This window comes from Ranitomeya variabilis, chromosome 5 (genome assembly GCF_051348905.1).
Source record: "Ranitomeya variabilis isolate aRanVar5 chromosome 5, aRanVar5.hap1, whole genome shotgun sequence".
NCBI classification, from domain to species: Eukaryota; Metazoa; Chordata; class Amphibia; order Anura; family Dendrobatidae; genus Ranitomeya; species Ranitomeya variabilis.
Window position 1 is genome coordinate 347,258,479 of NC_135236.1, and position 14,266 is coordinate 347,272,744.

A 14,266-nucleotide genomic window follows, 5' to 3' on the forward strand; every position below is an offset into this window, starting at 1 on the left:
ACCCTCAAGGTACAGGTGTCTGCCTTAGACGCCTTATATAACTGTAATTTGGCTGCAAATAGATGGGTGTCACAATTTATAAAATCCAGTGGTAGGTCCAGACTGGTTATAATGCCAAAAATTTCACCATTGTATCAAAATCTGGTACTAGAGGCACTAACTAAAGATCTATTCGAGCCCCTTCAGGTTTTATCTGCCAAATTCCTCACGTTTAAGACCATTCTTTTACTCTTCGCCACGACAGCACCCTACTGGAGAGAGAGGGATCCGCCCCGCAGGAACAGGAAACCTATTGAGAAATAAATGGGGGCGGTCCGCCTCTCCTCCTCAGTTTAGGTTTCCTGTTCCTGCGGGAACGACAGGACTCTTACTGAGAAGACATACCTGGGCTTGCATGCCGCCTGCGCAGTATCCGTGAGAACGGCAGGGGCTGCGGCTCAGAAGCAGCGTCGGGGGAGTTCCGTTAGACGGCTCCCCCCTCGTCTGATGGAGTGGGCAGACGGCCGGGTCCGGGAAAGGCCGACCGGCGTCCTTCCCAGCGTGCGGTACGGCAGCAGGAGCCGGGTAAGGTGACCTTCCAGCGGCCGGCGTTGAATCCTGGGCCGCGCGTGCGCCGACCGCCGCACATACAGGCTACCCCGGAAGTGGTTCTTGGACTTCCGGGGCGCCTAGGCCGGATCCAGGGCGGGGGAGCCGGCACTGATCTGCGCATGCGCGGGAAAAAAAAAAAAAAAAAAAAAAAAACGTTTTGGCGCTCTATTTAAAGCGCTCACTAACGCTGAATCGGCGATGCAGAGATGTCATCCCCAGGTGCCATGGACCCTACAACCGGAGTTCCAGTACCCCCCGCCAAAGATCACGCCAGAGGATCCTCGGACACCGCTCGTAAAAGCGACGGTTCCAGAACAGGATCTCGGCCTTCTGATCCGGTATTATTTGCTTCACTGGGTGAGTTGTGAACTCTACCTATTAAGCTAACGCTGTCTCCCTATCTCTCTCTTTCCCCTTTCTCTCTCTACTTACACGCTTAGAGCAAAAAACGACAAAAAACGAAGCACAGGGAATGTGCCTTGTGTAACCAGCCCCTCCCTGACTCATACCCCAAAAAACTTTGTGAGGACTGTTTAAAAGAAACACAGGGAGCAGCAGTGTCCATTACGGACCTTCGGGCCATTATTAGAGAAGAACTAAAAAATATGACCCAGGAAAAACCGCGTAGTTCTAAATCTAAAACGCCAACACTTGTGTCAGACTCCGACAGTGACCAACCGATACTGTCAGATGCCTCCCTATCATCATGTCCAGCGTCATCATCCTCATCAGAGATTGAGGGACGCTCATGTTTCCCCTTGGACAGTGTGGACAACTTGGTAAAATCTATTCGAAATACCATGGGGTGTGAGGAGTCTAAGGGTGCGCAAACCGCGCAAGAAATAATGTTCGCGGGTTTGGCAGACAGAAAGAGGAGATGTTTTCCGGTTATTCCAGCAGTGAAAACATTGATTAAAAGAGAGTGGGAGAAGCAAGATCAGAGAGGCTTTCTACCCTCAGCCTCAAAACGCAAATATCCGTTTAGTGACGAGGAGCTTCTTACTTGGACCAAAGTCCCTAAGGTCGACGCAGCTGTAGCCTCTACCTCCAAACAATCCACTCTACCTGTGGAGGATGCGGGACTATTGGTCGATCCTTTGGATCGTAAGGCTGAATCATCCCTTAAACGTTCCTGGGAAGCGGCTACAGGGATATTCAAACCTGCAGTAGCCAGCACTTGCGCGGCCCGGTCAATGATCATCTGGATTGATCAGTTAGACCAGCAAATTGAAAAGAAAAGCTCGAGGGAAAAACTAAGAGCAGCCATCCCTTTAATACGAGGAGCAGCGGCCTTTCTGGCAGACGCCTCCGCCGACTCACTCCGTTTAGCAGCAAGATCTGCGGGCCTTGTAAATAACGCAAGAAGAGCCCTATGGATGAAGAGTTGGAAAGGGGACGCGCAATCTAAGTCTAAAATATGCGCAATCCCATGTGAGGGTGAGTACCTCTTTGGTAAAACCTTAGATGAGATACTCAAAAAGGCAAAGGACAGGAAGAAAGCTTTTCCTGAAACCTCTATTCCGTTTTACAGGAGAGCCTTTAAAAGGAGGCCGTTTGGCAAAAGGAGGCAAACGGATAGGTCTACAACATGGACCCCTAAAGACGACAAGCAGAGAGGTACCATGTTTAGAAGACCCAACCCCCCAAAAGACAAATACTGAGGACATACCAGTTGGGGGCAGACTTAAATTTTTCACCACCCAATGGGAGAAGATAACATCTAGCTCGTGGGTTTTAAATATCGTCCGAGATGGAATTAAATTAAAATTCTCTCGTGTACCCCACGAGTCTTATATTATAACAACTCTCAGCTCGCCTATACAGCAACAGGCTTTAGAGCTTGAAATTCAAACCCTAATATCAAAACGGGTCCTAGTCCAAGTGCCAGTGGGACAGGAGGGTAGGGGATTCTATTCTCCCCTATTCTTAATCTCTAAGCCCGACGGTTCTTTCAGAACCATCATAAACCTTAAAAAACTCAATTCATTCATTGAAAATTATACATTTAAAATGGAGTCCATTAGGTCCACCATAAAACTCCTCTTCCCAAACTGTATGATGGGGGGCATTGATCTAAAGGATGCTTACTATCATCTCCCCATTCATAACAGATACCAAAAATTCCTCAGAGTGGCGGTAAAAATCAACAACGAGGTTCGTCACTTCCAGTATGCGGCCTTACCCTTCGGCCTCTCAACAGCGCCGAGGATCTTCACCAAGATAATGCTAGAGGTGATGGCATACCTACGCCAGAAGGAAACTTTGATTATGCCCTATCTGGATGACTTTTTGGTAATAGGAAATTCAGTTACTCAATGTGCCGATCGTTTGGCTCACGCAATTTCCTCTCTACAGGACCTGGGCTGGATAATCAATACCGACAAATCCAGACTCACTCCGCTTTCCCGTCAGGCGTTTTTGGGGTTCCAGTTAGACTCCATATCTCAAAAGTGTCTCCTGCCGCAGGTAAAAATCCTACTGATCAGACACAAAGTCCTAGCCGCAATAACTAATCCTCGTATATCCCTAAGACAAGCTATGTCGTTACTAGGGTCTCTTATCTCTTGTATACCAGCAGTGAGATGGGCTCAACACCACACTCGAGTCCTACAACATCAAATTTTACAAGAGGATAGACGGTTATTTGGTCACCTAAATACAAAAATAACCTTATCTCAGGAGGTTTTAACTTCCTTAGAGTGGTGGCTAGACTCAAACCATTTGTTGAGTGGGGTTCCATGGGTAATAACGCCATCTCACACCATAACCACTGACGCCAGTCCTCATGGATGGGGCGCTCATATGGGGAACGATTATTGCCAGGGTTTATGGAGCAGGGAAGAAAATTGCAGCTCCTCTAACTTTAAAGAACTGAATGCTGTAAAATACGCCTTATACCATTTCCTCCCACAGATTCGGGGGAAAGACGTCAGAGTCCTGTCCGACAACACCACCACGGTGGCGTATCTAAATCGGCAAGGAGGTACGCGATCAGAGACTCTGATGTCTTCTGCTACGGAAATCTTAAATCTAGCAGAAAGTCACCTAACATCCCTTACTGCATTGCACATAAGGGGAGCAAGCAATCAGCAGGCGGACTTCTTAAGCAGACACACCCTGAGGCAAGGAGAGTGGTGTCTAAACCAGCAGATATTTCTGGACATAATATCTCTTTGGGGCCGTCCTCAGATAGATCTCTTCGCCACAAGGAAAAACAGAAAAGTCCGGAGATTTGCTTCTCTATCTCCAGCGGATCATCCGGACATTCTGGACGCTCTCCAAGCCCCTTGGCAGTTCAGTCTGGCGTACGCGTTTCCTCCGATCATATTGCTTCCTCAAGTTATACGCAAAATCAGGGAAGAAGGGGCGAGAGTTGTACTGATAGCTCCATTCTGGCCCAAGAGACCATGGTTCTCATGGTTACAGACCATGTCGGTCTCAGATCCTTGGGTCCTCCCCTCAACGCCCAACCTTCTCTTCCAGGGTCCGTTTTTCCACCCTCAGGTGGACAATCTACACCTGACGGCCTGGAACTTGAGAGGCAGATGTTAAGATCGAGAGGATTCTCGGGGGGTTTAATTGATACGCTTCTCCATAGTAGAAAACCCTCCACCACAAAAATCTATACAAGAGTATGGAGAAAATTTTTTCAATTCCATACATCTACCGACACATCAGAAATTCCGATACATTCTATCCTGGAGTTTCTTCAAAAAGGGAGAGAACTAGGTCTAACTGTAAACACCTTAAAGGTTCATGTTTCAGCGCTAGGAGCCCTCTATGGCCATAACATCGCGGGGGATAGATGGGTATCCAGATTTATTACGGCCTGCGAAAGAATGAATCCAGTTAACATACCTAGGATTCCACCCTGGGATTTAAATTTAGTCTTACAAGCCCTAACAGACTCTCCATTCGAGCCAATAGACTCAATACCAATTAAATGTCTATCACTAAAAACGGCCCTCTTGGTAGCACTGACTTCAGCTAGGAGAATCAGTGACATCCAAGCACTCTCTATAGATCCACCTTTTTTGTTAACCTTTCAGGATAAGCTAATTCTTAAACCAGACCCTTCCTACCTGCCCAAAGTAGCAAAAAAATTCCACAGGTCACAAGAAATAATCTTGCCCACTTTCTTCAGTAATCCATCCACTCCTGAAGAACAAAAATATCACACTCTAGACGTTAAAAGAGTAGTGTTAAAATACATTGAAAAGACCAGCAGCTGGCGACAGAGTAGGGCTCTGTTTATTTCCTTCCAGGGCGTCAAGAAGGGTCATGGAGTAACAAAAAGCACCTTATCCCGGTGGATCAGAGAGGCTATCAGACTGGCTTACTCCGCGAGGAAAGAAAACCCTCCGGAAGGCATAACGGCACACTCTACCAGAGCGATGGCATCCTCCTGGGCAGAGAGGGGAGACGTCCCGATTGAAACTATATGTAAGGCGGCAACGTGGTCAAACCCTTCTACATTTTATAACCACTATAGGCTAGACCTATCGTCAACTTCTGACCTAGACTTTGGCAGGACTGTCCTCAGCACGGTGGTCCCCTCCCTAGGTGATGGTCTCTGAAAGATCTCCAGTAGGGTGCTGTCGTGGCGAAGAGTAAAAAGCCGGATTACTCACCGGTAATGCTCTTTTAGTGAGTCCACGACAGCACCCTCTTACATCCCTCCCTAGATTAATATAATACATATTATTTGAGTAAAATCCTTTTAATCATAAGCAAATAAGTTTAAACAATGAAATAAATGATATTTGCCTAATACTGGCGGTCCTCCGGGTACTCTGAAATCAAAACTGAGGAGGAGAGGCGGACCGCCCCCATTTATTTCTCAATAGGTTTCCTGTTCCTGCGGGGCGGATCCCTCTCTCTCCAGTAGGGTGCTGTCGTGGACTCACTAAAAGAGCATTACCGGTGAGTAATCCGGCTTATTAGTGGCTCTAACATCGGCCAACAGGGTGAGCGATATACAGGCCCTGTCTGTATGCCCTTCCTATACTCAGATATATGAAGATAGGGTTGTACGAAGACTTGACCCGACTTAACCCGACTAACTTCCCAAAGTGGCCCTTAAGTTCCATAGGATACAAGAAATTTTCGCCCTCCTTTTGTGATAGTCCTAGGAATCCAGGAGATTAAAGATTCCATAGGTTAGATGTGAGGAGGTCGCTGTTGGAATATATGTCCATGACCAGTCAGTGGAGGAAGGACCAGTTCCTGTTTATAGCTATTCAGGGTAGCAGAAAGGGGTATGGATTATCCAAGGGTACCATTGCCAGATTGATCATATAGGCCATTAGTTTGTCTTACACTGCAAGTGGTGCTTCGGTTCCTGAAGTCATCAAGGCTCTCTCCACTAGAGCCATGGCAACCTCCTGGGCAGAAAAAGCGGAGATATTAATTGATCATATTTGTAGGGAAGCTATCTGGTCCTCATCTACCGTCTTTAACCCCTTCATGCCACAGCCATTTTCATTTTTCATTTGTTTTTTTTTGCTCCCCTTCTCCGAGCCATAACTTTTTTTTTTTTTCTGTCAGTATGGTCATGTGAGGGCTTGTTTTTTGTGGGATGAGTTGTACTTTTGAATGACACCATTGGTTTTACCATGCAGTGTACAGGAAAATGGGGAAGAAAAATCCAAGTGCTGTGAAATTGCCAAAAGGTGCAATTCCACATTGTTCACCAAATGCTAAAACTGACCTGCCATTATGATTCTCCAGGTCATTGAGTTTGTAGACACAAAACATGTATAGGTTCTTTTTTTTATGTAAGGGGTGAAAAAACAATCCAAAGTTTGTTTAAAATAAATAAAATTAAAAAAATTGCGTCCTTTTCCGAGACCCGTAGAGTCTCCATTTCTCGTGATCTGGAGGGCTTATTTTTTTGCATGTCGTTCTGATGTTTTTATTTATACCATTTTAGTGTAGATACGATCTTTTGATCTCCCGTTATTGCATTTTAATGCAATCTTGCGGCGACAAAAAAACCCGTAATTCTGGTGTTTTGATTTTTTTTTTTCTTGTTACGCTATTTACTGCTGATTAATTTTTTATATATTGACTGGACGATTCCAAATGTGTGTTTATTTATTTTTAATTGTTTTATTTTGAATGCGGTGAAAGGGGGTGATTAAAACTTTTATATATATTTTTTTTCTATTTTTAAAAACTTTTTTTTTTTTTTTTTACTTGCGTCAATAGTCTCCATGGGAAACTAGAAGCTGCAATCATTCGATTGCTTGTGCTACACATAGCAGGGCTTCATCTGGGTTGTCATGCCAAGCCATCGGCGACCCGCGGTCATGTGACACAGGTGCAGATGGGCGGGATTAGTGACGCGCTTCTGATGCAATCGTGTTAAATGCCGCTGTCAGAGCTGCTCGTCTTCTGTTCTAACTGGCGCCACTGCAATCCTGCTCCGCCATCTTGTGACTGCAGCAACTGACCACAACTTATGGTTCCCTGCTTTCAATGCAAGTCTACGAGATCCTTGTTTTAGCTGTCATAGACTTACATTGGGAAGTGACTTCCAGTCTGCACAGTAAACCCTAGAGCAATCTGGCTAGTCATACGATTACCGTAGCCGTACCAAAAACGGCAGAAGACAGCGACTGGTATCTTACTGCGGGCAGGGAATATTCTTTATACATTAACCTCTTAGTGACTGAGCCCATTTTAACCTTAATAACCAAGCGAATTTTTACAATTCTGACCACTGTCACTTTGAGGCTATAGCTTCAACGGATTGCACTGATTCTGGGCTTGTTTTTTCATGAAATATTGTACTTCATGTTAGTGGTAACCTTTATTCGATATGTAAAAAAACTGAAATTTGGCAAATTTTGAAAATTTAGCAATTTTCAAACTTTTCATTTTTGTGTTCTTAAATCAGAGAGTCATATCACACAAAATAGTTAATAAATAACATTTTCCTCATGTGAATTTACATCCGCACAATTTTGGAAACATAATTTTTTTTCGTAGGATGTTATAAGGGTTAAAAGTTGGCCAGCGATTTCTCACTTTTCCAACAAAATTGACAAAACCATATTTTTTTTTTTAAGGAACCACCTAACAATGGAAGTGACTTGGGGGGGGGGGGGTCAATATGACAGAAAATACCCCAAAGTGACTCCATTCTAAAGACTGCACCCCTCAAGGTGAGCAAAACCACATTCAAGAAGTTTATTAACCCTTCAAGTGCTTCCCGAGAACTAAAGCAATGTGGAAGAAAAAAATGTTTTACTTTAGACCCAAACAAAGGTAATTACACAAGGGTATCAGGAGAACATGGACCACAAAATGTGTTGTGCAATTTTTCCTAAGTACGCCATCACCCTGTATGTGGGTGCATGGCAGGGCTCAGAAGGGAAGGAGCACCGTTACGACTTTGACAAGCAAAATTGGCTGGAATCGATGGCAGGCATCATGTCGCATTTGGAGAGCCCCTGATGTGCCTAAACAGTGGAAACCCCCCCCCCCCCCAATTCTAGCCCCAACTGTAACCCCAGCCCCAACCGTAACACTAGCCCCAACCCTAACCCTAACTGCAAAGAATGGAAAAAAATTATAATTTTTTTGTTTTATTTATTTTTTTCTAACAAAGGGGGAGTTGATTTACTATTTTTATTTATTTTGTTCACTATGACAGACCCTATCACATTGATCAAAATAAACCAATAGAAAAAATCGATTGTTGCTGGGTACCGTCTGGCAGATCTCGGCGGGTGCACTGCGCATACGCCCACCATTTTCTTCTAGGAAGATGATGTGGAGGGCCGCAGCACGGAGCAGCAGGGTACTGGGATAGCGGAGATACCGGGGTTATCAGTGGACCCCATTTTTCTCTCCTCTGGTATGCTAGTTCATAGCATGGGAGAAAGAAATGAATGGAAAATCAGACTTTTTTTTTTTTTGGTGATCGCCGTTATTCGGTGAAGAACGGCGATCACGTGACTGGGGACTATAAATACCAACCCCAATCATGTTCTCCGGGGTCTCGGCCACCGTGGGAGATTTTGTTGGCGCTATACATTTGTTTCTCAGCGCCGTTAAAAAGCGGTCAGGAGGAATAAGGCCCTTTAAAGGCTATATCGCTGGTCGTTAAGGGGTTAATGATGCCACCTCAGGCGTGAAATAAAAAACCAAAGTGTTGTTAGTGGTGCTGTTAAAGTGAGCGTTACATAGGTTTCCTGAGTTTATGAAGAAATTACCAAATATACATTAGGGTATGTGTGGGCATAACCTTAAATGTGGAACTTGGGCAAGAATTCACTTTGTTTGCACTGCCTTTCTTAAACTAACAAAAGTAATACTGGATCTTGACCGTTGCTTCAGTTTTGGTGGGGTAGTATCTAATAGAGCTTTCTTTCGGTGAATCATATCTCAATTGATTCTTGATTATATACCATATATTCCCTAGATATGATATTCCAAAATTTGGATTTCTTCTATTTTTCATATGTTGTGTAACATTCATCTACGTTGCTAGACTAATAAAAAAAAAAATAACATCATCATGGTTGTTTATATTTTATGTATTGAAATCCCCTGTAAGGAAAATTATAATATCGGTAATATAACATTAGACCAGTTGGCCCGTGTGAAATTTTCACACATTGGTTGCCGGGGGCGCAGGCAATTTCAGGAAGATGAAGCTGGTCAAATGTAAATGTATTTAATGAGATGATGAAAACAGAGGTATGTGTCTCACTGATTGTGTGTGTGTGTGTATATGTATGTATGTATATGTATATATATATATATATATATATATATATATATATATATATATCTATATATAATTGTCTAAGGGTTTTTCCGTCTGTCTGTCTGTCTGTCTGTCTGTCTGTCTGTCTGTCTGTCTGTCTGTCCTGGAAATCCCGCGTCTCTGATTGGTCGAGGCCGCCAGGCCTCGACCAATCAGAGACGGGCACAGCATGGCGACGATGATGTCATAAAGGTTGCCTCAACCAATCAGTGACGGGCACAGTCTGCCGCAAATTCTGGAATCATCATTGTCCATATACTACGGGGACATGCATATTCTAGAATACCCGATGCATTAGAATCGGGCCACAGTCTAGTATATATATATTTGTCTAAGGGTTTTTCCGTCTCTGTCTGTCTGTCTGTCTGTCTGTCTGTCTGTCTGTCTGTCTGTCTGTCCTGGAAATCCCGTGTCTCTGATTGGTCGAGGCCGCCAGGCCTTGACCAATCAGCGACGGGCACAGTATCGACGTAGATGTCATAATGGTTGCCAAGGCGACGATGATGTCATAAAGGTATACTACGGGGACATGCATTTTCTAGAATACCCGATGTGTTAGAATCGGGCCACAATCTAGTGTATGTATGTATGTGTATATATATATATATATATATATATATATATATATATATATATATATATATATATATATATATATATATATATATATATATATATATATTAATATATATATTATATACACGCACGCACGCACACACACACACTCATATACATATACACACACACACGAGATGGTGGCCCGATTCTAACGTATTGGGTATTCTAGAATATGTAGGTAGTATATAGCGCAGGCTACGTACTATATTGCACAGTGACGTAGTATATAACACAACCAACATGGTATATAACATAGCTACGTAGTATAGAACAGCTACGTAGTATGTAACACAGCGTACGTAGTATATAGCAGAGCTACGTAATATATAACATAGCCACGTAGTGTATTGCACAGCTACGTAGTGTATTGCACAGGCACGTAGTATATTGGTCAGCCACATAGTATATAGCAGAGCCACGTAGTATATAACATAGCCACATAGTATATTGTAGAGCCACGTAGTATATTGCACAGTCACGTAGTATATAGTACAGTCACTTAGTGTATTGCACAGGCACGTAGTATATTGGTCAGCGACGTAGTTTATAGCAGAGCCACGTAGTATATAACATAGCTACGTAGTATATTGCACAGCCACCTAGTATATAACAGAGCCACGTAGTATATTGCACAGTCGACGTAGTATATAACAGAACCGACACAGCCACATAGTATATTGCACAGCTACGTAGTATATAACACAGAGCACGTAGTATATTGCACAGCCACGTAGTATATTGGACAGTCACGTTGTATATTGCACAGTCACGTTATATATTGCCCATCTACATAGTATATAGCACAGAGATGTAGTATATAACAGAGTCCACGCAGTATGTAACACAGCCCACGTAGTATATAGCAATGTGGGCACTATATGCGTGGTTAAAAAAGACTTAAAATAAAAAATAAACATATACTCACCTTCCAAAGGCCCCTTGAAGTCCTGGCGCCTGTGGCAGCTTCCGGTCCCAGGGTTGGTATGAGCGCAGAACCTGTGATGACGTCGCGGTCACATGACCGTGATGTCATGGCAGGTCCTTCTCGCATAGCATCCTTGGCACCGGAACCTGCCGCTTGCACTGCCGAGGACAGCGCGCGATGTCTGAAGGTGAAAATAACTTTTTTTTTTTTTTTTTTTATTCTTTGTAACATTAGATCTTTTTACTATTGATGGTGCATACGCAGCATCAATAGTAAAAAGTTGGTCACATAGGGTTAATAGCTGCGTTAACGGAGTGCGTTAAACCGCGGCATAACGCGGTCCGTTAACGCTGCCATTAACCGTGTGTGAGGGCTGATTGGAGGGGAGTATGGAGCGGGCACTGACTGCGGGGAGGAAGGAGCTGCCATTTTGCCGACGGACAGTGCCCGTCGCTGATTGGTCGCGGCAAAACAGCCACAACCAATCAGCGACTTGGGATTTCCGGTACAGACAGAAAGACAGACAGAAAGACGGAAGTGACCCTTAGACAATTATATAGTGTGTATGTGTGTGTGTATATACCGCCCCTGGGTGAGTATAATATAACCTGTTTTTCTTATCTTTCAGGTGACATCAGGGGCTTATCTACTGCATTACAGAATGCTGTAGATAAGCCCCTGATGCCGGTGGGCTTAGCTTATAGGTGAATTTTGGGGTGACAGATTCCCTTTAAAGGGACACTGTCACCCCCTCCAGCCGTTATAAACTAAAAGAGCCACCTTGTGCAGCAGTAAGGGTATGTGCACACGTCAGGATTTTTTGCGTTTTTTTTGCGTTTTTTCCGCTATAAAACCGCGATAAAAACGTGAAAAAAACGCTAACATATGCCTCCTATTATTTACAGTGTATTCCGCATTTTTTGTGCAAATGTTGCGATTTTTTCCGTGAAAAAATCGCATCGCGGAAAAAAAAGCAACATGTTCATTAAAAATGAGGAATTGCGGGGATTCCGCACACCTAGGAGTCCATTGATCTGCTTACTTCCCGCACGGGGCTGTGCACACCATGCGGGAAGTAAGCAGATTATGTGCGGTTGGTACCCAGGGTGGAGACTCTCCTCCACGCACTGGGCACCATAAAATTGGTCAAAAATAAAAGAATTAAAATAAAAAATAGTCCTATACTCACCTTCGATGTCCCCCGGAGTGTTCCCGCCTCTCACCGCTGCATGCTGCCCCTTCGGTTCCTATAGCTGGTGTGCGGTGAAGGACCTGTGATGACGTCACTGTCTTGTGATTGGTCGTGAGCGGTCATGTGACCGCTCACGTGACCGCTCACATGACCGCGACGTCATGGAAGGTCCTGCGCGCACACACCAGCTATAGGAAGAGGAACGGACGCCGCTGAGGAGATCGTCTGGGTGAGTATAAGCATTTTTTTATTTTTTTAATTATTTTTAAACATTCTATCTTTTACTATAGATGCTGCATAAGCAGCATCTATAGTAAAAAGTTGGTCACACTTGTCAAACACTATGTTTGACAAGTGTGACCAACCTGTCAGTCAGTTTTCCAAGCGATGCTACAGATCGCTTGGAAAACTTTAGCATTCTGCAAGCTAATTACGCTTGCAGAATGCTAAAAGAACCGCGAAAAAAACTGAAAAAAAAAACGCAAAAAAAAATGCGGATTTCTTGCAGAAAATTTCCGGTTTTCTTCTGGAAATTTCTGCAAGAAATCCGGACGTGTGCACATACCCTAAAGCTGCATTCTACCAAGGTGGCTCTTTTAGTTTTTGTTGCGGTTATCCCCCAAATAAAGGTATTTATAATTCTGCCCAAATACCTTTCTTTAGACCTGGAGGCAGGTCTGAACCCCCGTCTTTGAAGCGCCAAACTACCGTCAGTCATATCTTCTGGGGCGCTGGTCGCCGCCCCCTCAGCGCTGTTTTCCTCGGAAATCCTGTGCCTGCGCTGTGCTCTCCTGCCTTGGGCAGGCGCATTGAGCATTGGCCGTCTGACCTCACCTGCTGGGTTGCAGACTGCGCCTGTGCGGGCAGTGCGGACACCCAGCTACTGAATCCCCGCCCCGCACTGTGTTATGCGTTATGCACAGTGCGGGGCTGGGATTCCTGGGCATGCGCACTGCGCTTGTCAGACGCTTTCCCAGGTCCCCCGCCTTCCAGCCCCGCACTGTGCATAATGCTTGTAAGTTATGTTTTCATGTCCACAGGGGCTTGATAACATTTAACTGGGCCGACAAGTCCATGGAAACAAACGCCACATCAACTAGTCAAAGACCACATTTACATATCATAAGCGGACTGTAGAAATACTTTTTCTAAAAACCAGTGTGTTGTATGCTCACTTTGCAGCCTATAACAGGGGATGTGCATGATATCCACCGTTTGCTATTCTTTTCACCTCCATCAGTGGAGTCGGCACACAGTTGGCCGTCCTACTAGCGTGTATGTGGCAGACTTTTTCGCTTGTGTATAGGGCACCTTAACTTCTGTTGATCTTTCTCATTACTATGTAAATGCCGAATTTATGTTGATGCCCTATACCTCATCTGATTAATAGGCCCTTGCAATGTCATGCGTGCATTGTGCCAAAGTATAATGGCGCCATGGGCCCTACAGGCACTGGGCATGCTGCAGATAGGAGGGTCACAGTGCTGTGGGCCTGTAACCATTGACTACCATTGTGGTTGTTGGATGAGAGTTCTGCAATACTTTTTGCTATGTGTACAATGCCGGTTTCCTCATTTATGCATTGTTTATCCCCATTATTGTGTTTTTTCCATCCATTATTTCCAGGAACTCTGGGGGTTCCTTGAGCCCTGATCAGGGGAATCACTAGAGCACGACAAGAAGACTGGTACTTTCACAATAGTAAAGAAAATAGAGCAGGCTAAAATCCTATTTTTTCCTAAAAATCATAGGAAAGCTCTAAATATATTTGACATGCCAAATTCTGCTTCAAAATGCTTTACCCACCCACTTCCGGCAAGCTTCTTTGATGCAGGCTTTTACGGGATGACAATTGGGATTATCCAGGAGTGAAAACCTTTTTTGGGGATTACCTTGCAGTAACCAGATTTGGATTTTTTTTTTCCTTTTACGCTGTGATCATAACTTTAGCTTGAGTTTCAATATAATTGTATAATACATTTCACACATGCTTACTTAACTGCCAAAGACTAAAACAAAAAACCAGTCTGGTCATTAAGTGGAATAACACATGTTGCTTGTGTTTGTAAAACCCTGTTTAATGTGTTTCTTTGCTTCCTATAATATGTACTTGAAACCAAGCAGCAGCCACATGCAGGGCTGAGGTTTCCGACTTGTGGCA

General features: G+C 44.1%; 2 protein-coding genes across 4 annotated transcripts in view; both read left to right on the plus strand.

Annotated features, from left to right (window-relative positions):
* Positions 1 to 14,266, plus strand: part of GRAMD4 (GRAM domain containing 4) — a 207,298-nt gene that overhangs the window by 75,433 nt on the left and 117,599 nt on the right. The window lies entirely within an intron of this gene.
* On the plus strand, positions 230 to 5,513 carry LOC143776001 (lamina-associated polypeptide 2, isoforms alpha/zeta-like). Its single transcript, XM_077264848.1, has 2 exons — positions 230 to 2,823; positions 2,947 to 5,513. The coding sequence occupies exon 1, from the start codon at positions 1,197 to 1,199 to the stop codon at positions 2,250 to 2,252; it is 1,056 nt and encodes a 351-aa protein (XP_077120963.1). The 5' UTR covers positions 230 to 1,196; the 3' UTR covers positions 2,253 to 2,823; positions 2,947 to 5,513.